We start from the raw sequence: 22,379 nt of genomic DNA, 5'->3' as shown, positions 1-22,379 counted from the left end.
TTAAGAAAATGGGGGTCAACTTTTAAGGCCAAGATCAAAGGCCAAGATCCGTATTTTCATGGGAGGATGGATTAAGAATAGCTGACCTGCCAATCATTCATGGAGATGTCAAGTCTATCAACATACTCTTAGATGATAATTATAATGCAAAAGTATCAAATTTTGCTACTTCAAAATTGGTCCCTTTGGATCAAATGCAACTAACTATCTACTCTTGTACAAGGAACTTTAAGGTACTTAGATCCAGAATATCTGCAAACAGGCCAGCTAACTAATAAGAGTGATGTTTATAGTTTTGGTGCAGTTCTTGTGGAGCTATCAACAGGAAGGAAGATCCACTCTTTTTGACAGGCCTGAAGAAGAGAAAAATCTAACTGTGCATTCTCCTCAATGAAAAAGAATTGTTTCTTTGATATCCTAGAAAATCAAGTGATGCATGGAGCAAATCATAAACAACTTCATGGTTTGAACAATGAGAGAAGTTGCTGTGGTGTTAGACTACTTACGAGTTGGCAATCACCCAGGGGTTGAACATAACCTTGAAGAAATAGAGCACTTGTTGGTTTGAGTCTTCTTCAAGCTCTCAGAATGAAAGCCAGACCATGGGGAATGATAGCTTGAAGATTCAATTTATATCATCTTGAATGGTGGGAGATAATTGCCAAGGTGTTTGGATTGCCTATACTTTTTTCCCTCAACTTTCTCCTTACACTTCCATTCAGTAGGTGTTCCTTTACACATGTATAAACACCCACTCATGTGATGGGAACTTCTGCCACCATTGAATTGAAGTGTAGGAGAGAAGAGCACATGGAGAAGTGTAGGAGGTGGGAGTCATTGCCTTACATAAATTATCATATATGTTTTATGTTCTCTTTAATTTCTTTCTTTTCAGTGAAGAATGTATTTCCTTCTGTTGATCCCTATGTTGTTTGTATTTGGTTTTAAGCAATGAACCCATTTGTTTGTATTGGCCCAAATCTCTCTTATTTTGGTCGAAACTAGTGAGCCTACATAAAACATTTGCAATATAGCAGAGCTCCTCCATAAAATATGAAAAAAGAAAAAAAAGGGCCAGATTTGATTCGTGATTAGACCTATTCATATGCCGGCCTGATCTAAGTCAGGCTTGGGCAAGATTTCAAGCCCATAGGTTCGGGCTCAGGTCTAAAACATTGGATCTGACCCTTTTTCATGCTGGGATCAGACTTTTTCAAAAAAGCGAGTCCAAACCCGACTTGATAATGTATTATATAATAAAAATATATTTTATTTAATATATATATAATATTTTTTTCATTATTATTCTTCTCTTTTTTCAAGTAATAGTGTGACCTTTCATTATTTTTTAAGTTTTGAGGTCTTTTCATCTAAATAAAACAGTTTTTTATTGAATAAAAAATAAAAAAATCCCAATTTCCTAGTTGGGCTTGGTCTTGGGCCTAGGCTTTGGGCTTTATATAAGAGCCGGGCTTGAACTCAAAATCTAGGCATGATAATCGGGCCAGACTCGGACTCGAGCCTGAGTATATTCTATTAACACAAAGACAAATTCGGCCCAAAACCGGTCCGCCAGGCCTCTATTGTCGAGATCAATTATGGGTGTAATTTTAACAGGCCCAACCCGAGTCCGGACCGGCCCAAGCCCACAATTTTACATGGGCTGGGTCCGCTGGGATGGTTGGGATTTTCAACAATCGGCCGCTATCTTAGAAAGACTGATTTTCATTTCCGCCGTTTAGAGCCAAACAAAGAAAAGGGAGAGAAAGGAAAAGAAGAGAAAAGACAGAAGGGGAGAGAGCTTCCTCCTCAATCTCTATGCCCTCGTCGCGCCCTTTCTCTCACCTCTGACCTCTCCCGAAATTTCTACTACCACTCCAACGAAGGACGACTTCTCTCAGAGCTCCAAATCTCTCTCTCTCTCTCTCTCTCTCTCTCTCCTGTTTTTACAATGTCAACTTCTCTCTCTTTCCCAGGTAAGCTCAAACCTAACCCAGCCATCTCTCCCTCCTCTATATATCTAGATCTTCCCTAGAAACTCGTTAAATTTCTTTTTTTAATCTTTTTATTTGAAAATCTGGAGCAGATTCTCGTAGCAAATGGAAGAAGAGGAAGAAAGATACTACTCTCGGAAGCAACAGCAAGAGGCAGAGACCCGAAGATGAAGACGACGACGAAGAAGAAGACGACGATGTCGACGCTGACGAAGACGAAGATCTTCACCCCATCAACACTGCCCGCCCCACCACCACCACCACCGGCGCCCCCGCTTCCGCGGCGCCCGATTCCGGCCACGACACTCGGGAAAGCGAGGTCCTTTCTGACGGAGGAGTCCGGATTTCGGACTTCCCGGCCGTGATCAAGCACACTGTGAACCGCCCACATTCGTCGGTGCTTGCAATCGTTGATGCCGAGCGTGCCCTTCAATTTTCAGACAACCGAGCTCAGCAAAACTCTTACTTTTTCGAGAATATATCTCATGGACAGCTTCAGGCGTTATCGGCCGCTCTTGCTGACAGCCCGTCTCTAGCCCAATCGGATCAGGACAGAGATGGCTCTTCATCGGCCTATGTCTGTACTCCCCCGCAAATAATGGAAGGTCGGGGCGTCGTCAAGCGGTTCGGGAACAATCGGGTACTCATTGTTCCGATGCATGCGGGTATGTGATTCGATTTCTAACCTGATTTATCTCTGTTTGCGGCCTTAGTTTGGCTTAGTTGGGTCTTGAAATTCTCTTTTGCAGATTGGTTTTCGCCGAATTCCGTGCACAGGTTGGAGAGACAGGTGGTGCCGCATTTTTTCTCCGGAAAGTCTGTGGAGCACACACCGGAAAAGTACATGGAATGCCGGAACCGTATTGTTGCTAAATACATGGGGAATCCGGAGAAAAGGTTATCTTTGAATGATTGCCAAGGGCTGGGTGTTAGCATTGAAATGCATGACTTGAGCCGGATTGTTCGGTTTCTGGACCACTGGGGAATCATTAATTACAGTGCGGCAACGACGAATCATGAGCCTAGGATTAGTGGGCAGTACCTGAGAGAGGAACCCAACGGGGAGCTGCATGTCCCGTCGCCTGCATTGAGGTCTATTGACAGTTTGATCCACTTTGACAAACCCAAGAGTCGGTTAAAGCCTTCAGATGTTTCTTCATCACCATCTTGTCCTAGTGATGAATTCTCTGATTTGGACCGCAGAATTCGGGAGCTCTTATCTGAGAACCACTGCTATTGCTGTTCTCGGCCCTTGCCTCGTGTGTACTATCAGTCACAGAAGGAGGTAATTTCGTCGCCCTCCTCCCGAACGTTTTCTTCTTTCTGGTTTCTCATCTTCCTCTTTTCGTTCGTGTTCATCGTTAACCTTTTGGATTTCATGGTTTTAGTCATATGAACGTAGATGCAATGATGGTGAGTGTGGTTATTTTGCAAAGCTGTCAGATATGATTGAAATATTTGAGCCCATGTGTCTAACTAAATTCTATAACTTGGCAAAAAGAAATCTCTCTCTCTCTCTAGATGGGGGGTTGTAGAACAAATCTTAATCAACTCAGTTACTATTCTATATATCAACTAAAGGCTAACCTAGGAAGAAACCTCACATAGTGAACAACATAATATGATCAAGTAAGCTTCTTTCCATGTTAGTTATTGGTAAATGAAGTACCCGCAAGGGGAAGTGTAATCATTCTAGCTGAAAATTTAACATATCTCTCATCAATTTGTGTTGATCAACCCAATTCTGGAAGAAATGGCAATGGTACCAAACACAACCTAAGCTCATTAGATGTCTTGTTTGACCTGGTGTATGATGCGTTGGACATTTTATTACACCATTTGTACACCCTCCATTTTTTATGGGGGATACTGGATAATGATGATAGCTGTTTTCAATGGCATCCAGGCTTGACATGTTTGAGAGACATGCTTAATTATAGGATCATAGTCAGTGCAATATCCAAGAATTGCACCTAAAACCATTTTGATGTGAACACTGAAAAGATGGTTAGTGTATCCCTGTCTCTCTAAGAAGTTTCTGGAGGCAAATTTTCTTTGGTAAATAAAATTTTAAATCGTGCTTACTGCTTGAATCTTGATGTGAAATCTGAAATGAATTCTAATATAGTATAAAATCTTAAGTTGCTGTGATGTTTCTTTGGTTTCCACTTGTGTGAGTAATCAACACCTTGCCAGCAGGTTGATGTGCTACTTTGTTTGGATTGCTTCCATGAAGGGAGATTTGTTATTGGTCACTCAAGCATGGATTTCATAAGGGTGGATTCCATGAGAGAATTATGTGATATCGATGGGGATAGTTGGACTGACCAGGAAACACTTCTACTGTTGGAGGCATTGGAAATCTACAATGATAACTGGAATGAAATTGCAGAACACGTTGGCACTAAGTCAAAAGCACAGTGTATCCTCCATTTTGTTCGTCTGCCCATGGAGGATGGTCTGTTGGAGAATATTGAAGTTCTGAGCAAATCTGTCTCAGCTAATGTGCCAAACATAGCTGATGGTGAAAGACAGTATGCAAATTCTAATGGTGATTCTCAGGATATTTTTGCACTTTTGGTTCCATTATTTTCATAGTTATAAGTAACTATATGTTTTCTGCAGAGTTAGGATCATGTATTTCCCTTTTGTTAATTATAAGTTTTTTTTTTTTCCAGGGCATTCTATTGCAAACCTTGATTCAGAAAGCAGACTACCATTTGCTTCTGCCAGCAATCCTCTTATGTCCCTGGTGGGTTATTATTTCTGCAAGTTTCATATTTCTATAGTTGTTTTCTTTTCTCTGTCACTAATATTTGCAATATTAACTCCTTTTATTTGATTTACATTATATAATCTCTAGTTTCTATTCTGTATATTTATGTTTGATAAACCAATAGTTGGATGCGTGGCTCAGTGCATCTTCAGAGGGATTTTGATAACTAGCTTCATATAGTCAAGCTCTTCCTTTCACTATCACATCTAAGTATATAGTGCAAAGGGGACCCTATTCTGTATATTTTATGTTTGATAAACCAATAGTTGGATGTGTGGCAGGTGCCTCACTCTCGTAAGCGTTGAGGTGAGGGAAGTTGATGCTGTAGCATCTTGTGCTGGGAACATTTAGCATGTGAACATTACTTTACAGATAAAACCAGCCCACTAAGATATCTTTACAGATCAATGCCTGGCCCCGGGCATCCCCACACCAAATGATCCCTAACATCCCCTGCCCTAGCCAAAGAGTCATCTATAGAATTTGCATTTCTAAGCACACAGTTGAATGAACTGTTCAATCTGTTACTTAGAAATTGTACCTGTCTAATCAAGGGCCTGATTCTGTAGCTGATGTATAACTGTCTGGCAGTCTACCTCTACTTCAACATCATCATCCCATGCATACACATTAACCTAAACCTTGGATCCTGTAGGGCCTGCAAATCTAAGTAAAATGGTGCTGTTATGATCACTAATTACTCCCCATACTCCTGGAATCCCCAAATAACGAAAGCTACAACCATCAAAATTAAATTTTAATTTTCTCATGACTGGAACAGTCCAACAAACCAACCTACGTTGCCTCACAATTTGGTATTGGGCTACCTTGTGCCATCCTCTTATCATTGAGAGTGACCCCTTTGAATCTTTACTTACTATAGCTTATTTGGCAACACCATTGTCGCATCTTTGATTTCCTCTATGTTTGAGGCTTTATGCATTGCCATATTTTTCTTCAAGTTTTACATGCCATCAAGTCAGTGTCGAAGAGTCCTATAACTTCTGTTGGAGCAACCCAACTGTATTCAGATCACCCAAGAAGTAATTCCATAACTTAGTAGCAAAATGGCAATGTAAGAAGAGGTGGTTAGTTTTATCCCCATTCCTGAAGCATAGGACGCAGACATGAGGGGAGAGACAACAATCTTTTTGCTTTTTTTTTTTTTTTTTTTTTTAAATTTGGAACCTTTCACTGGTATTAACAATCAAATTATTAGCCCCCAACAGAGAAACTTCACCTTAGGTGTTACGGGACCAAACCAAAGAGCTTTGACGGGAAAGGGATTAACACTAATAAAGTTGTGCAAGGTCTTAAAAAGGAGCCAAAAAAGTAGTTTCCACTCGTGCATCTAGCGAATCACCATTTTAGATTCTTCTTGAATCTGAGTTCTCTTAATCCCTGAGGCAAAGCCCACTTTCAAATCTTGCATTAGGGTTACACGTTCCACTTCAAGTGAGAAAAGTGAGTCCCCAATCCCTGTCACCTATTGTTCATGAGAATACTTTTTTCTTGGAAAAAGGTAAAGTAATTTTATTCAAGAAAGAGAAATTACAGCAACTCCCAGACCAAAAGAAAGGTCTAGAAGCAAATCAAGTTACAGACTCCACCAAAACTGAGAATTAAACAAATGAGGCAAATTCAGGTGCTTAAAGTCCTGAGTAACAGACACCCAAGACATCAGCTTACCCACACCTCTCTGTACTAGCTCTTCTGGACTTTTATTGGTCCTGACTCCTGAGAATAGCAAGAGAATCTAACATGTACTCTCCATTACTTTACCGGGGAGTCTAGAATGTTGTCTTCTAGAATGAACATCTCATTTCAGATGGATTCGAATATTAGCAAACTCCCTTGCAGAGACTCATTGTCTTTAAGAGATTTTAATCTGGGACAGTATTTCTTTCTTGTATATTTTATTTTCTTTTTAAGATTCCTATTATTTTAGTCTTAGAATCACTTTGAATCTGTTAAAATCTCTTGAATTTCTTTATGAAAAATTGCATACCAAGTATAGGTGTCAATTAAGAAAGGAAGAGGAGTGAAGGAAGCAAGAAATGTTGAAGAGAGTTATCTGTTTTATTTATGAAAGAAGGTAAGGTTGAGTCTGGCATTGCAAATAGATAACATGGACAGGACTACTAGGTGCTTACTCTAAGAAGATGGTTATAACTATTTCATGCCCCAAAATCTGCCTAAAAGAATGTAGCAATGCCATATCTTTTGGAAATCCAGTGTCATCTGGCGTGGGTGGAGTGTTCAGATATGAGCAGGAAAATGCTACTCTTAGATGTATAATTCCTGTTTACTATTATTAATAAATTGATTTTTTTTTTGTTGCTGATAAAAAAATGCCACTCTAAAGTTATTTCAGAGTGGTCATTGGCCGGATAATGTCAAAGAGTTGATTGTCCATGGGCACTAATACTAATTCAAGAGATTATGGGTGATTAGGAAAGGAAAATGTTTTTTTTTTTTTTTTTTTTGAGCAAAGAAAGGAAAATGGTTTAGGTTAAGAAAAACCTCAGGTTTTCAGCATTTGATTTTTCCCATGAAGATAATCAGTTGGAATGTTAGGGGGGTTGGGGAGTCAAAGAAAAAGAAGGGTGGTTAAGGAAGTTTTTAGGAAAGAGAAGTCAAATGCTGTACTAATTCAAGAAACAAAGTTGGAAGAGGTGGATAGAAGATGGGTAAGAAGTTTGTTGTCAGCCAGAGGCTTAAGTTGAGCTTTTGCACAATTGTGGGGAGCCTTAGGAAGCATCCTAACAATTTGGAAGAATGAGAAGATAGAGTGCACTGAAGAATTGATTGACAACTTTACAGTCACAGTGAAGTTTAGGAGGAAAGAGGGTGGGTTATAATGGGATTTAACTAATGTCTATGGTCCAAATTCATATAGGGAAAGGGAAGAGTTTTGGGAAGAACTAGCAGCCATAAGGGGTCTTTGGAGTGGTCCTTGGTGTTTGGGGGGCGATTTTGATGTCATTAGATTTGTGAGTGAAACAACTAATCTTAGCCATAGGATCACCTCTAGCATGAAGAAATTCAACCTACTTGTGGAGTCCTTTGAGCTAAGAGAGCTCCCCATGCTACAAGCTAGTTTCACTTGGTCCAACTTTCAAGAAAAACCCCTGTGTTGTAAACTAGACAGATTCCTATTCTCTGTAGATTAGGAGACTGCTTGGAGGGAAATGGTAGTAAGGGCACTTCCTAGACCAACTTCGAATCATTGTGCAATTAGGCTTTCACAAGAGAAATTAGGAGGAGGACCTTGTTTGTTTCAGTTTGAGAACATGTGGCTACTTCATCCTGGATTTCTAAAGAAAGTACAATAGTGGTGGGAAGGTCAAGTGGAGTTCAGATGGAAAGGATATAGATTCTACAAAAAGTTACGAGTTCTGAAAGCTATTTTCAAAGAGTGGAACAAAGAGGAGTTTGGAAGAATCGAAGAGAGAAAAGAATGGATTGCTAAAAGGATTCAAGAAATTGATATCAATGTTTTAAAATGTGGAGGCGTGACGCGAGGCATTCCACTACCTAGAGGTATGAGGCGTAGTTCAGAACGCAAGAGGCATAAGCCTCCAGAACACAAGGAGGCGTAAGCCTCCTTAAGAGAAGGGGATTAGGAGGAGGATGAAGAGGAAGGGGGGATCTCATTTTTTCTTTATTTTTAATAAAAATGTTTTATATTAAGAAGAATAAAGATGCATAACATTAGTTGAAAGGGGGGGTCTTGTCAAAGCGGAGGCATTCCAACACCTCCTCCCCCTTGTCCCATTTCACCTGCAAGTTTGTTTTCAACTCCACAACCCTCCATAACTCTCAAAATAGATTAGGATATCAATTCAAAATGAAAAGAAAAGTATTTAACTCCTTTAGAAACCTCAAACACCTTCCTAGTACCCTAGAAGCCCTTACCTCCAAAGATTCCCTTTTCCATGGTAGCGGGAGTAGAGAGAGAAGAGGCTGTCGCTCCCTCCAGAGGCCTCCAAAAAGACGGGGACTTGAACCGCCCCCTTCAAAAAATGTTAAGGGCCCGCGAATAGGATCTTGTCACAGGTCGGTTAACGGGGAAAACTTCTTGTTTTCCCTTGTTTCTCCCTTTTCTCGAGGAACCTATCTTTAGCGCCTTTATGGTGATTTGTTAAAGAGATCACCAACTCTCCTCTGCTCTTTCTTGACTGAAATTATTGATAGTTTTATTGAATAACATATGCTCCTTTAAATAGGAATTACAAGAGTCCTTCTTAAGGAAACTTTCTAAAAAAGAACTTTCTAAAAAACATTAAGAAACTTTCTAAAAAGAGACTTTCTAAAAAAACATTAGGAAACTTTCTAAAAAAAACATTAAGAAACTTTCTAAAAGACATAGGAAATAATAATGCTACTGCCTAATTAGTAGGAACACTGAATCTAGCTAAGAGATAAGATAAGATAGGAACACTGAATCTAATGCCCATTACTGCTGCTGTTTGCGGCTGTATTCCTTTCCAACAAAAGCATCCACAATAGAAAACCTCAAGGAACCCTAGAAAACCAGAGTGCCACTTCCTAGGTAAAAAATTGAAGAGTCCTACTAAATTAGGACTCTCCCTCTTTTCCAATTCTTCTTGATTTTGGTGTTAACCCTTAGACCAGCTACAAGGAATTGCAAATCCACCAAAAAATCCAAATACTAGGCTTACCTGAATTCTTCGATCAGCCCTTTACCTCACCATGCAGTCGACCGATCTAGGGCTGCATGATAGAGCAGCTCAAAAAATCTCTGAACTTGCTTTGGTACCAAGTAGAAAAGTTTGGATAACCTGTTTTTATATAAAAACTATAAAAGAAGGAGAAAGGAAGGAGAAGAGAAGGTTTCAATAGAGAAAGAAAGAGAAGAGAGATAGAAGAGAATGGGAAAAGCCAGAAAATTAGGTTTGGCCGCCCCTTTCATTAGATTATATACTCGTAAATAATAGAGGATACAAAGATGAGTATGCCCTTCGTAAGTCGACTACTTGTAAGAACTAAAAAGACACTCTTAACTTAAAACCTAAACTAATGGGCCTAAGGCCCAATAATTCCCTAATTATGCTATGTAAATAAAATAAGTAATATCAGCCCACAACTCAACACTAACAAATTTATATGGCCCCAATGATTACAAGCAGAGGAAGAAAATGTGGGAAGAATTGAGTGATATAAGGGGCTTGTGGGAAGGACCTTGGTGTGTGGGAGGGGATTTCAATGTAGTCAGATTCACAAAGGAAACCAACAACCCTAGACAAATAGTGATTACAAGTGTGAGAAAATTCAACCTCTTTGTAAATGCCTGAGTTTAAAGAAACCCCACTGGTGAACAATAGGTTCACTTCGTCCAACCTCCACTCAAACCCAATTTGCTCTAAGCTAGACAGGTTCTTGTTCTTGTTCTCAACAGACTGGGAAGAGCATTGGGGAAATGTTAACTCTAGGGGTTTGCCTAGACTTACCTTAGACCATTGGCCCATAGTTTTGTGTAAGGAAGATATGAGAGGTGAGGGTCTTGCCCCATTCAGATTTGAGAATGTGTGGTTACTTCATCTGGGATTCACCAAGAAAATCAAAGAATGGTGGGAGCAATGCAACCCCATAATAAATAGGGAAGGCATGAGATTCCACAAGAAGCTCCAATTCTTGTAATCTCAGATAAAGGAATGGAACCTGTTGGAGTTTGGAAGATTGGAGGAGAGAAAACAATTTCTGTCTAAGCAGATTAAGGAAATAGACTTGAAAGAAGAAAGGGTGGCTTTTGGAGAGGAAGACAAGGAGGCTCGATAGAGATTAAGGAAGAAATTGGAGGAAATTCTGCACAAAGAGGAAATAAGTTGGAGACAAAAATCTAGGTGCAAGTGGTTAGAGGAAGATAGAAACACTATAGATATAGTAGGAAAAAGAATTTAATTTCAAAGCTGGAAGTGGAAGGAGCTGTTATTTCCCACCCTACATAGATAGTAGGGCCTTTGTAAATCATTTCAAATCTATCTTTAGAAGACCATTGAATGAGAGGGTTTGTTTAGAGGGACTGGAGTGGCTGAATATAAGAGATGAGAACAAGGAGTGGATAAAAAGGAGGTTTTAATTGGAGGAAATAAAGGAGTTTGTGTTTTCAATGGATAGAACAAAAGCTTTGGGTCCAGATGGGTTCACGATGGCCTTGTATCAAGACTGTTGGGAAATTTTGGAAAGGGATTTAATGTTAGTTTTTGATGAATTCCATAGAAGGGGAGTAATTAGTCCGAGTTTGAACTCCAGTTTTATTGCTTTGGTCCCAAAGAAGAGAGAGGCTTCACAACCGAAGGATTATAGACCGATAAGCTTGGTCAACAACTTATATAAAATAATTACAAAAGTGTTGTATCTCAGGATTAAGAGAGTTCTCCCTACTATTATTGCACCCAACCAAGGAGCTTTTGTGAAGAGCAGACAGATTTTTTAATCAAATCTTGATTGCTAATGAGAGTTTGGAGAGCTTAAAAAAGACCAAGAAGAGGGAGTGGTGCGTATACTAGACCTAGAAAAGGCTTATGATTTAGTGGATTGGTCCTTTCTATTGGAGGTCTTGGTTAACTTCGGGTTTGGGGAAAGGTGGGGTAATTGGAACTTGGGATGTGTTAGGAGTTGTCACTACTCAATCTTGTTTAATGGAACTGTAGTGGATTTTTTGGGCTTTCTATTGCTCTTTGGAAGGTAACCAAAGAGCAAGGGAGTTGAACATCAGATGTTTGGTCCTTGAAGGTGACTCAGAGGTGGTGATTAGGTGGTTAAAGGAAGAAGACAGCGGTTTGTGGAGTTATAACAATGAGAATAAAAAATTCAAATGGCTGAGTAGGGATATTGTGGTACATTACAATTGGGTGAAGAGGACTGCTAATTCTTTTGCTGATGGGTTAACAAAGCAAGGGGTGAATAGGGAATCGATTTTTTGGGCTAACTTTTGACTTTTTTCCATTGTTTTTCAATCTATTCTATTGGTGGGGAGTTAAGACTTTTTACCTCCCGTTTTGTACCATAAGTTTCACATAGTTTCATATCATTAATAAAGTTTCTTGTTATTGATAAAAAAAAAACTGTGGTGGATTTTTTTCCTGCACTGAGAGGAATTAGACAAGGAGACCCACTCTCCCCTTTCTTGTTCACTTTGATTACAGATGTGTTATGGAGATAGATACATAGAGCTGATTCGAGAAATTTGTTAAGAGGATGGAGTTGGACGGGAGGAGATTCCACTTACACACTTGCAGTTTGCAGATGATACCATACTGTTCTGTGAAGATGGTAACATTAATTGGATTAGGATCATGAAATTGACAATACAACTCTTTGATCAAATGTCCAATCTTAAAGTGAACTTTGATAAGAGTTGTATAGTGGGGGTGAACATGGAGGAAAGGGAATTAAGTGAATATGTAGGCTTGTTAGGTTTTGCAATTTCAGAGTGGCCTATGAATTACTTAGGTCTCCCCTTAGGAGATAATCCCAAGAAAGAAAGTTTTTGGAACCCGGTGGTGGAAAGATTTGAGAAAAGACTTGTTTCTTGGAGGAGAAATTATCTTTCCTTGGGGGGGATAGTCACTTTGATTAGATCTATCCCATCTAACCTACCTATGTATTTTTTGTCAGTGTTTAAGATTCCCACAAAAGTCTCTAACAAACTAGAAAAGCTAATGAGAGATTTTTTGTGGGAGCAAGAAGAGAAGAAGAGGGACCATAGGGTGGGGTGGGAGGTGGTAACTAGATGTAAGAAGCTAGATGGTCTAGGGATTGGGAATATTAGGAAAAGAAATATGGCTTTATCGAGAAAGTGGCTATGGAGGTTTCCGTTGGAAAGGGAAAAATTGTGGCTAGCATTCGTGGGCTGGAGGACAATGGCTAGGATCCTAGAATTCTGGCAAGGACTATAGGTGCTTCTCCTTGGAAAGCCATCCATGATCTTCTTCCAATCTTCTCCTTATGGATTAGGTATGTGTTGAATTCTAGCAATCTTATAATGTTTTGGGAGCAAACTTGGGTTGGGGATTTCCCTTTGATGGACCAGTTTCCTTCTTTGTATGCCCTATCTAACTTGAAGAATGAACCCATCTCTTCTTTTATTATGCCTTCAGACTCCTCTTCTGGGTTTGGGTGGAACCTGGGCCTGAGAAGGGTTGTTAGGGACACAGACCTTGGGAGTACTTCAAACTTGTTAACCATTCTTCAGAATGTTTTCTTGGATCCCTCTAAGGAAGATATCAGAATTTGGACCCCATCATCCTCTGGTACCTTCTCTTGTGCTTCCTTCTTTGGAACCTTATCTCAGCCTTCTGCCTCTAGTGGTCTGTCTTTCCCTGTTAAAGAGGTTTGGAGTAAGCCCATTCCTCCTCAGGTTGGTAGTTTTTGTTGGGAAACATTCCTGGAAAGAATTAACACAGGTGACCTACTTCAAAGAAAGATACCCAATTCTTGTCTATCCCCACATAGGTGTATTATTTGCAAAGTTGAAGGGGAAACTGGTTACACCTTTTGATATCTTGCCTATTTGGTAGAATTATTTGGGATTAGGTTTTCTCCCTTTTTGTGTGCAGCTGGTCCCTTGAATGTGCAAAGCCTCTTCTCTCCTTATTTTAGTTGGCCTTTAAAAAGAGGGAGAATCATGTGGAGATGTATTAGGGCTGCAGTCTGCTGGTCTATCTGGGAAGAAAGAAACTCACATACCTTCTCAGAAAAGGAAAGAACCATTGAGAATGTAATGGAGCTGATACACTTAAGGGTGGCTCACTGGATGAAATCTCTGGACCTATTCACAGTTTTTTCCTTGGATGACTTGATGAGGAATTGGTTGAGATAGCTAATTCTGCCCAAGTTAATACGGTTTCTTCTCCCTCTTGGACCTCTCCCCCACCTCGATTCATGAAGCTGAATTTTGATGGAAGTAGTTTAAGGAACCCAGGGCTCTCTGGTATAAGGGGAGTGTTCAGGAATGAAGGCCTTATTATAGCCATGTTCTCAGGCCCTATTGAAGAAGGAGACTCTCTTAGGGCTGAGATCCTTGTGGCTCTGGAAGGTGCCCAAAGAGTAAGGGAGCTGAACCTAAGAAAAGTGGTTTTTGAAGGTGACTCAGAGGTGGTGGTGAGATGGCTAAAGGAAGATAACTCTGGTATCTGGAACTACAGCAATGAAAAGAAAAAACTTAAGTGGCTGACTAGGGACATTGAGGTGAAATACATTTGGGTAAAGAGAACTGCTAACTCGCTGATGGGTTAGCCAAGCAAGGGGTGAATAGGGGATCTCTCTTTTGGGCTCATTTCTAATCATGTATTTTTTTGTTTTGCTAAAATGGGGGTTTTAAGAAAGTTTACCTCCCCCTCTCTTGTAATTATAGTTTCTTATTCTTAATAAATTCTTCCGTTACTGATCAAAAAAGAAAGAAAGAAAAGAGGAAGGGTAATGTGGAGAGCAATGAGGGCAGCAGTTGTTTGGGCAGTGTGGCAAGAGAAATAACATAATCTTTCAAGGGAAAGAAAAATCAGCACATGAAGTCATAGAAAAGATCCCCATAAAGGTTATACATTGGTTGAAATCGCTGGACCTGTTCAAGGACTTCTCTGTAGATGATTTAATTAGAGGGTGGAGCACAGTAGCAGCTTCCTCCTACCCCTCTTTAGCTATTCAAGAGGACTGGTTGCCCCCGTTATCTGTAGCTGTTAAGCTAAATTTTGATGGCAGTTCTGTAGGTAATCCAGGCCCCTCTGGAATTGGGGGTGTCTTTAGAGATGGGGAAGTCCAAGTCCTTGCCCAATAGGATTGGGGGACTCTCTTAGAGCAGAAGTTCCGGCACTCCTACAGGAGCTCAAACCGACTAAACAGCTGGGTTTTCAGCAGTTGGATGTGGAGGGAGATTCGAAATTGGTAATAGGTTGGATGCAAACAAACAGCTTAGGTGCTTGGTCCCTTAGACAACCTGTAAGGGAGATTATGCAACTAACAAGGGAGCTTGAAGTCTGGTTTAAATGGACTAGAAGATCAGCCAATGCAATGGCCGATACTTTAGCAATGCAAGGAGTTAGTAGGCAGAACCTTTTTTGGGCCTGTTTGTAATTTTGATGAGGGGTCACCTTGTTTTTGAAGGTGACAGTTTGTACTAAGTTTTCTTAAAGAATTAATGAAAGTTACCGTTTCCCGCCAAAAAAAAATCAGATTATAGGTGGGGGAGAGATGAGAGTTGGCAAAGGCAGCACTGAGTCGGCAGCCTGACAACTGGTTAGGTTTAGGGTTTGGTAAAATGCTAATGGTTAGAGAAGTTTTCTTCAAGTTTAGTATTATTGAGAGTTTTAGGTTTAATTGGAGGGAATTTTTTAGGTTTTAACTTTAAATTGAAATTACAATTTTACACTAAAGTGAGTTTTTATCTTTTTAGCATTGTATAAACGTCTTTTAAATAAAATATAAAAATATGTTATATATAATTAGCCGATCGAATTGGATTTTTCTTTTTAAATCGAATCAGGGGGTGATTCAAATTCAATCCCATAAGCAAACAGATTGTATTTCCTGATCTGATTCAATTTGATAATGCACTAAGGGATATCCAAATACAGCACAATCAGATCAGATTCAAATTCTAATCAGATCAGGACCCAGTTCATTTGCACCCCTATTAACCAAGGTGTTGATGTATGTAGAAATTATCTGTTTTGCTTTCTTTGAGGGTCAGCTATAATTGAGTTTTTGGCATCTTTCTTAAACCATCTCAAAGATGGGGTCCTGACTTGTATGTATGATCATTGGCTAGACAATAAATAAAGCTTTAGATTGTTTTTATTTGCAATGTTCAGAGAACCGGAACGGGCATAGAAAGGGAGAGGTTCACAGGTCAGAGGTTCAACCACAGTCAAACCGAAAGTTGAACTGTGATGGCGTAACATATATACATAAATACTATGAGACACTTAAATACTATATATAATATATTTTATAGATATTATTACACTTGAATGTGGTGGATAGATAACTGGTTTCTAAATTTTTAAAACAAAAGACCAGGGTTCAAGCCTCTCAACTCACATTTTCTTTAAAATATGTGTGTATTAAAGCAATATATACATTAAAGAGGCATAAATGAGCACAAATAAAGAGATGAATTAATGGTAACAAGACAATATATGTAATTAAAAGGTCTTGGGTTCAAGTCTTGCAATTACCATTATGGATTTCTATCCATGTGGTGACCTGGGTGGTTTTATAAAACTGGGACTGGTTCACTGGTTTCCTGGTTCAACCAGCTGGTCAGCCAGTTTTTCATGAATTACAGTTTTATGGGTATGACCGTACCAGCAAGGGGCCCAGGTCACGGTTCAACTGGTCTGATCAGCTGGTCCAGTCTGGTTTCCTAAACAATGGTTATTTGCATGAATGACCTTGTGACTTTTAGTCAGAGTAACCTACTAATGTCTTGCAGAAGTCGAGTTTGGTTGGTACGGCTCTTTGAATATGCTGAACACATTTTTCTTGTTTCTTTCTATTTTTTTTCTATTTATCATTTTTGTTCCTACTTTGGTTGTTAGAGAAAATGGCCATTTAGGTCCCCCCCCTTGGGATGCTGCAGTGTTTAATGTTGTTGATTCCTTCTATGGATTTTCTTCAGAATATTGTATCAGCAATTTAATATAACATTTTTTACCAGTTAATTCCTTCCATGGATTTTTGTTCAGAATATTGTTTCAGTAATTTAATTTGAATGATCTCCTGTTAATCTAACCATTGGGGAAAAAATTCTAGGTTGCATTTCTAGCATCTGCAGTTGGGCCACGTGTTGCTGCAGCCTGTGCTCATGCATCATTAGCAGTATTGTCAAAAGATGACCACCAAGTGGCTGGTTCTAGTAATGCCCCACAAATGGAAGGCGAAACTGTGGGAGTACAAGGATCTAATCAGAATCATGCAGTTTCTTCTCCTCTGCCCATTGAAAGTGTGAATATTGCTGCAAAATTCGGTTTAGCTGCTGCAGCAACAAAGGCAAAACTATTTGCAGATCATGAGGAACGTGAAATTCAGAGAATGGCTGCAAGTATTATAAATCATCAGGTATTACCATTGTTCTTACATTTTGAATTTATTTTTCCTTTTGATTTCTCCGGTTATGCTTGATGTTTTTATTTTGCCATCATTGGTTTTACTGAGAGCTGTTACATGAATACAGTGGCTTCTCTTACCAAAGAATGCTTTATTGTATTTTCTTTAGTGGCCGGTTCTGACACTTTTCCTTCAGGAGTAGGATTGCCAGTTTAAATGATAAATATGTGCTACATATAAAGGGAACAGTTAATGGTTTTAGCTTCCGTTGAAGCTGAGGTTATTATTATTGTAGAGAACACTGATGTGGGCCCCACAGCTATGGTCCCACTGTGTCCATAGGGTAGAATGTGCTCTAGTCATCCTAGGGTTAGTTGATGGTCAATCTGTTATTCCAGTTGTTATTTATATTTCAGTTTTATATTATTTTATTTGTTATGTAAATACCAAGGGCAGATTTGTCTTTTTCATGTAACTAGCATAACCTATAAATACTAAATAGAAGTGGCGGCAGCAGAACATTCAGATTCTGTCCTTCCTTTCAATTCTTGTGTTCTACTGCTCTCTCTCTACTCTTTCTCCTCTCTCCTCTATACCTTTTCTCCTATTTTCGAACCTGAAATCTATTAGGGTTCAAGGCTGATAGCAGTCTTGAACATCTACTATTATTATTTAAGATTGTCAACAAGATCTATCTTTGTTGAAACTGAAAATGATGCAATCATCTAGGACACTGCAAAGGGGCTAGATACAAAGGCTTTTTCAGAGGGAAACTAGGAAAAGCAAAACCAATATACACACAAATCTCTCCTAACATTTTTGTATATGGGTCTATGAAATGAAATTTGGGGTTGGGGATACTGTTTGTGGGTGGATTTTCAAGCCAGGCGATTATTAACAGGCATAGCTCATAAATGCAGGTTTATGAATTGTTTTGGCAAGACCAAGACCCAGGAGTCATGAAATCAATTCAGACAATCATATTACAATTTTAGAATTTTAGATAATAAGATTGTATTACTTATGTTTTTATCCAAAATTGTATCTCTTGTTTCATTCCTCTCCCCAAACCCAAATTCACCATGCACCATATCATAACCTGCATGTCTTTTCTCCGCTGCATTATATCATAACCTTACCATCTGTTCAGTGTCTTAGTTAATTAATCTTAATTTTTTTATCAATAATGGCAAATTTTATTAAGACACTGAAGCTTTAATTACAAAAGAGGGGGAGGTAAACTGTCTTAACTCCCCCAACAGAATAAAAAAGAAGCAAAACTAGAAATGATCCCCAAAAAAGGAACCCCTATTCACCCCTTGTTTGGTTAGCCCATTGGCAAGTGACTTAGCAGTTCTCTTTACCCAACTGTATTTAACCTCAACGTCCCTAGTCAGCCACCTAAGTTTTTTTCTTTTCAATGCTGTAATTCCTTATACCCGAGCTTTCTTCCCTAAGCCATCTCACCACCACCTCAAAGTCACCCTCAATAACCACTCTTCTGATGTTCAGCTCCTTAGCTCTTTGGGCACCTTCCAGGGCTGCAAGGATCTCAGCCCTAAGAGAGTCTCCTTCCCCAATAGGGCCTGAGAACATGGCTAGAGTAAGCCCCTCCTCATTCCTGAAAACTCCCCCAATACCAGACAGCCCTGGGTTCCTAAAGCTGCTGCCATCAAAGTTTAGTTTTATAAATCCAATGGGAGAAGGGGTCCAAGAGGGATTAGAAACCCTTTTGACCTAGGCAGAGTTAGCTATCTCCTTCCAATTCCTCAGCAAGTCATCTAAGGAGAAATCTGAAAATAAGTCCAAGGATTTCAGCCAGTGTACCACTCTTCAAGTGTATCAATTCCAATAAGTTTTCAATGGTTCTCTCCTTTTCTAAGAAAATTCATAAATTTCTTACTTCCCATAAAGACCAACAAACTGCTGCCCTAATACATCTCCACATAATCTTCCATCTTTTCAAAGGCAAGCTAAAATAAGGAGAGAAAAGGTTTTGCAAATTCAAAGGGGGGGGGGGGGGGTCCAACTACACCCAAAGAGGGAGAATACCCATTCCCAAATAGTTCTAGCAACCAGACAAGAAACCAATAAGCGATAACCAATTTCCCCTTCAACTTTGTAGAGAATACACCATTAAGAAGAATTGGGCCTCTTTCTTTGAAGTAGGTCACCTCTATTAATTCTTTCAAGGAATGTCTCCCAACAAAAACTGCCAACCCGAGGAGGAATGGGCTTGCTCCAAACCTCTTTAGCAGGGAAAGACTGACCACTAAAGGCAAGAGGCTGAGATAAGGTTTCAAAGAAAGAGGCACAAGAGAAGGTACCAGAGGAGGATGGGGTCCAAATTCTGGCATCTTCCTTAGTGGGATCCAAGAAAACGTTTTCAAGAATGGTTAACAAGTTCAAAGTACAACCGAGTTTTGTGTCCCTAACAGCCCTCCTCAAACCCAAGTTCCACCCAAACCTAGAAGAGGAGTCTGAAGGCACAATGAAATAAGTGATAGATTCATTCTTCAGATCAGACAGGGCATACAAAGATGGAAACTGGTCCATCAAAAGGGAATCACCAACCCAAGTTTGCTCCCAAAACTTTATAAGGCTACCAGAATTCAAATCATACCTGATCCAATAAGAGAAAACTGGAAGATCATTGATGGCTCTCCAAGGTGAAGCACCTGTAGTCCTTGCCAGAATTCCAGGATCCCATCCATTGTCCTCCAACCCATGAATGCTAGCCACTATCTTTGTCCACAAGTTTTCCTTTTCCACCGGAAACCTCCACAGCCACTTCCCAATAAAGCCATGTTCTTTTTTCCTGATGTTTCCAATCCCAAGACCACCTAACTTCTTGCAATTAATCTTAATTAAATTTCAGTGCATACAAGCATTTTCTCCCTTGAATGTTCCCTAACTTCAGATGGGGAATCGTGTAGGATGCATTAATTCAGTTGAGACAATTACACTACAGTTTTCTTTTTTTTTTTTTGATTAGTAAGAAATGCTCTTCTTTCTATTAGCAATATGAACATCTGACATATGAAGCAACTTTTACAAGTCACGAAGGTCCATTTTCGGTAGTTTGATATTTAACATGAGAAAACCACCTTCTGAAATAACATTCCAGATTCTTTATATGACTCAGATGTTATTTGGATAGATATAGTTCTCAAGGGTCCATTACTTGGTGCAATCTGCAATGGTAAAATCTCAGGCTGGCAAGCTTGAGAACACAGGTTCAAGTCTGAGAGCAGCCAGCCGGCCACTTTATGCAAACAAATGCCAAAGGTTAGGACCGTTTCCAGTGTACCCCCTCCCCAGTCCCCAGATAGCTGGGTCCAACATTGGGTAATGGCCTTTTCTTATGTAGTTTTCAAGATATGCAAGGGAGAAGGAAGAAAAGATGTTGAAAAATCTAGTGATGCTGAGAAACCTTGGATAGCCCCAAAGCAGAAAGTTTCTAAGCTATCTAAGCTATTCCATTTGTTTCCACATTCAGGTTGTTTTCATGAGAAGGCACTGACATAGAGAATAATGGCTTTTTGATATTGTATAAATGTATAGTATAATGTGTAATTAGATGCAAGACTTTTCATTCTGTGAGTAAGGTTCAATGTTGAAGCAGGTTTTGCTTAACTTTTTTTTTATTGGTTGATTTTGCATAATGGATATTCATAACATTCACCTTCTGGTTTCTTTTGGAAAACATCTGACTGATGATCTTAAACACATGTTAGATTGTTAGAAAAGAGAGCCTCAACATATGTTAGCGTGACCAAGCTTTCTCTCTCTCTCTCTCAAAAGTTCTTTTTGGTGGGGATGTAAAAAAGACCCTTTCCTTTTGAGCTAAGCCAATGGAAGTTTGCATACTGATCCAAAAAATAAATAAATATGGCAGTGAATGGAGAAAATAATGCGAAGGACGATGTCAAATAGACAAGCCATAGTAGGGAAAAGCTTAATGGACAGCAATGCCAAGGGAAATGTACCATATGTTACGTTGGTAGAGATCTGTCCTGATAGTAAACTGAAAAACTTTGCTTGGCCAATGCATTTCTGAGTAGGAATCTTAGGATTCTTTACTCAAGACTCCAGACTGTTAAGATTGTCTAGTACTGTTAATGATATTGTTTGAACTGCCAGTTAGTTAGAACCGTGTTCTTATGGTTCATCAGTGAAACAAACATTTGTTATAGGCTGAAGACGTTGAAGGCGTGCACTTGTGTTTTCATTCTTTCCATTTAATTGACTTTTGTTTTTCTACATAGTTTGTCTTTTATAAATTGACGGGCTTCTTATTTATCAAAAAAAAAAATCACTGCTTAGTTTAACTCATTATTAAAAGTTATCTTATTGCAATTTTAGTTGAGCAAATGGTAAACATGCATATTTATTTGGGGCAGAAAGGGTTTTCAACTCAAGGTTTTTTTTATTTTTGTTAAGGTCATGTCTGGGACCCGCACTGGTGATGCATTTACAGAAACTGAGTGGCTTAAATGTATTTTCTAAAGTAAACTATTTCTGATGGTTTCATGGTTTCTAATTTGTTTTATTTTTTTCGGCACAGTTGAAGAGACTAGAGCTGAAGCTAAAACAGTTTGCGGAGGTGGAAACATTGCTGATGAAAGAATGTGAACAGGTGGAGAGGACAAGACAGAGGCTTGCAGCTGAACGGGCCCGGGTTATATCGACCAGGTTTGCACCTCCAGGAGCAACTGCTACCCTACCACCTGTTGCTGCTGCTGCTGCAGCTATAGCAAATAATAGTGCTGGACCTGCTGGTACCAGCAGGCAACAAGTAATTTCAGCCTCACCTGCACAGGCAAATATCCCTGGATATGGCAGCAACCAACCAAACCACCCAAACATGTTCATGCCACGGCAACCGATGTTTGCTTTTGGACCAAGGTTACCCCTATCTGCTATCCACCCACCTACGACAGCCGCCGCCGCTGCCTCCACTGTTATGTACACTTCGACCCAAGGAAGTGTGCCCCCTGGCCTCACTCATCCAATGTTAAGACCTGTATCTGGGACAAACACCCATGTAGGTTGACTACCGGAAAAAATGGTTTTCATGCAGAGCTGTATCATTTAATTAGATTACATCTTTCTCTCTCACGCACACAATCATTTGTGATTGCGCAAAACAAAAAAAAAAATGTTATGGTTGAACCCATCAGCTTGACAGATTGCCTCAATGCAGACCCCACTAGAAAACCAGCCACCAGCCCAACCAGCATAGCTTATGTTTTCCCGTAAAAGTAAAAAGTAAAAACAACAAATGCCAGTGATAACACAAGAATTCGGGTGGATGACTGCATGCGTCATTATGCCATTGACATTCCAAAATTGGGTGGAAGCGTGTGCCCTATTATCCAGGGCCTCTAAGCATGGGTGGCTGTTGCTCTTTTCGTAAGGGCCTTCATCCCTCTTGTTCTTCAATACTCTCCGTCTCTCGGGCCCGGATCGATTGCCCTCATTCAAGTGAACTATACGATGTTGATTTGGCTGATTCTTTTGAGTTGACAGGACAA

The 22,379-nt window shown here is 39.6% G+C and overlaps 1 protein-coding gene across 1 annotated transcript; it reads left to right on the top strand.

Annotated features, from left to right (window-relative positions):
* Nucleotides 1-1,738: 1,738 nt before the first annotated feature.
* On the top strand, nt 1,739-21,960 carry LOC104606770 (SWI/SNF complex subunit SWI3C-like). The gene is made up of 7 exons (XM_088889143.1): nt 1,739-1,976; nt 2,087-2,659; nt 2,744-3,279; nt 4,194-4,545; nt 4,673-4,746; nt 16,549-16,854; nt 21,410-21,960. Exons 1-7 carry the CDS (start codon nt 1,952-1,954, stop codon nt 21,896-21,898), a joined length of 2,355 nt encoding a protein of 784 aa, XP_088745269.1. The 5' UTR covers nt 1,739-1,951; the 3' UTR covers nt 21,899-21,960.
* The last annotated feature ends 419 nt before the right edge of the window (nt 21,961-22,379 follow it).

This window comes from Nelumbo nucifera, chromosome 5, assembly GCF_055504915.1.
Source record: "Nelumbo nucifera cultivar China Antique chromosome 5, China Antique-T2T, whole genome shotgun sequence".
Taxonomy (NCBI): domain Eukaryota; kingdom Viridiplantae; phylum Streptophyta; class Magnoliopsida; order Proteales; family Nelumbonaceae; genus Nelumbo; species Nelumbo nucifera.
This window is presented reverse-complemented; position numbering and strand designations above follow the sequence as displayed.